We start from the raw sequence: 1,762 nt of genomic DNA, 5'->3' as shown, positions 1-1,762 counted from the left end.
CTCCCCCCCCGTGGACACGATTCCCGCTGGAAGCCGTCTTCCTTCACCGTCCAATAGCAGCGTACGGATCCGTGGTGCAGAACCGAGCCTCCACGTGTTTCAGCCTGACGTGGCCTTAGTCGTCGCTCTATAGACATGATTAAGGCCGTACTGGCTGAAACGTGTTAGCGTGTTGTCAATGAACAGATGCGTGTGCTCGGCGCATCCCCGTGGCCTGGATACAATGTATATGTGGACTCCAGGCACGGAGCTGATGATGATTGATGGCGGCACCCCGTGTCCTTTCTATGACAGGTTCTCTTCAATGGAGTACTCTGTATAATCATAGGAGTGAGGTGCGTGAATATGGGGGCGTCAACGGGCCCCTTACGTGGCCCCGCTGTAGCTCACCTGTTTTTCTTCTCTTTAGGGCCCCCTGGATGGGAACCAACCGCCCAGCCAGCCGGAGAAAGTGGGCTGGATACGCAAGTTCTGCGGGAAAGGGATTTTCCGAGAGATCTGGAAGAACCGCTATGTGGTGATCCGAGGAGACCAACTCTACATGTCCGAGAAAGAGGTACACCCCAACACGTGGCCCCCGGGCGGCATGTATGTGGTGATAGAGCCCGGGCCAGGGGCCCATTGACAACCAGACTCTCACCGTGATGTTGTAGTGATGATGATGGTGGTAGTTGTGGTGGTAGTGATGATGATGATGGTGGTAGTGATGATGATGGTCATGGTGATGATGGTGGTAGTTGTGGTGGTAGTGATGATGATGATGGTGGTAGTGATGATGATGGTCATGGTGATGATGGTGGTAGTTGTGATGGTAGTGATGATGATGATGGTGGTGGTCATTGTGATGATGAGAGTGATGGTGGTGATGATGGTGGTGATGATGATGGTCGTGGTGGTGGTCATGGTGATGATGATGGTGGTGGTCGTGATGATGGTGGTGGTCGTGATGATGGTGGTGGTCGTGATGATGGTGGTGGTAGTGATGATGATGGTGGTGGTAGTGATGATGATGGTGGTGGTAGTGATGATGATGGTGGTGGTAGTGGTGATGATGGTGGTGGTAGTGGTGATGATGGTGGTGGTAGTGATGATGATGGTGGTGGTAGTGATGATGATGGTGGTGGTAGTGATGATGGTGGTGGTAGTGGTGTTTTATGGCGATGGTTATTTTGTATGTTGTTGAGCTGGTGGCATTGTGATTTTCCCATGACTGTATGATTAGGACTGGCCTGGTTGGGACGGGTTGCTAGGAGGCGGTTGTGTTGTTGCTAGGAGACGGTTGTGTTGTTGCTAGGAGACGGTTGTGTTGTTGCTAGGAGATGGTTGTGGTGTTGCTAGGAGATGGTTGTGGTGTTGCTAGGAGATGGTTGTGGTGTTGCTGGAGGCGGTTGGGTTGTTGCTAAGAAAAGGTTTGGGTGTTGCTAGGAGACGGTTGTGGTGTTGCTAGGAGACGGTTGTGGTGTTATTATGGTCATGGTGTGAGCGGTGATATCGGAGACGTGTGTTGTGTGATGGAGGAGGCCGTTGTTGGAGGTCTGGGATAGGCAACCTCAGCACTACAGCTGTGGCAAAAGTACAAATCCCATCATGCCTCTGCCGGGGTCCTCTGTATCATATATAGGAGGCGGGTCCTCTTTATAACATATTTGTAGTCCGGATCCAGTTCTCCGGGTCGGTCCGGTTTTTGTAGCGGGATCGCCCCCCCTCAGTCTCCCTGATCCCTCCACTATGGGGGAATATGGCGGCCCTCTGAGTCCGCATT

The 1,762-nt window shown here is 52.5% G+C and overlaps 1 protein-coding gene across 2 annotated transcripts in view; it reads left to right on the top strand.

Moving 5' to 3' along the window:
• The window catches only part of PLEKHO1 (pleckstrin homology domain containing O1), a 31,949-nt gene that overhangs the window by 4,227 nt on the left and 25,960 nt on the right, over positions 1 to 1,762 (top strand). The window contains exon 1 of one of the 2 annotated variants that reach the window (XM_018573672.1): positions 396 to 556. The exons of the other annotated variant lie outside the window; for it this stretch is intronic. Within the exon in view, the coding sequence (XP_018429174.1) occupies positions 542 to 556 (15 nt within the window). The 5' untranslated portion in view covers positions 396 to 541. Of the gene's footprint in view, positions 1 to 395; positions 557 to 1,762 lie in introns of those variants that run through there. 2 annotated transcript variants of the gene reach the window in all.

This window comes from Nanorana parkeri, unplaced genomic scaffold, assembly GCF_000935625.1.
Source record: "Nanorana parkeri isolate BGI_ZX_2015 unplaced genomic scaffold, ASM93562v1 scaffold2482, whole genome shotgun sequence".
Taxonomy (NCBI): domain Eukaryota; kingdom Metazoa; phylum Chordata; class Amphibia; order Anura; family Dicroglossidae; genus Nanorana; species Nanorana parkeri.
This window is presented reverse-complemented; position numbering and strand designations above follow the sequence as displayed.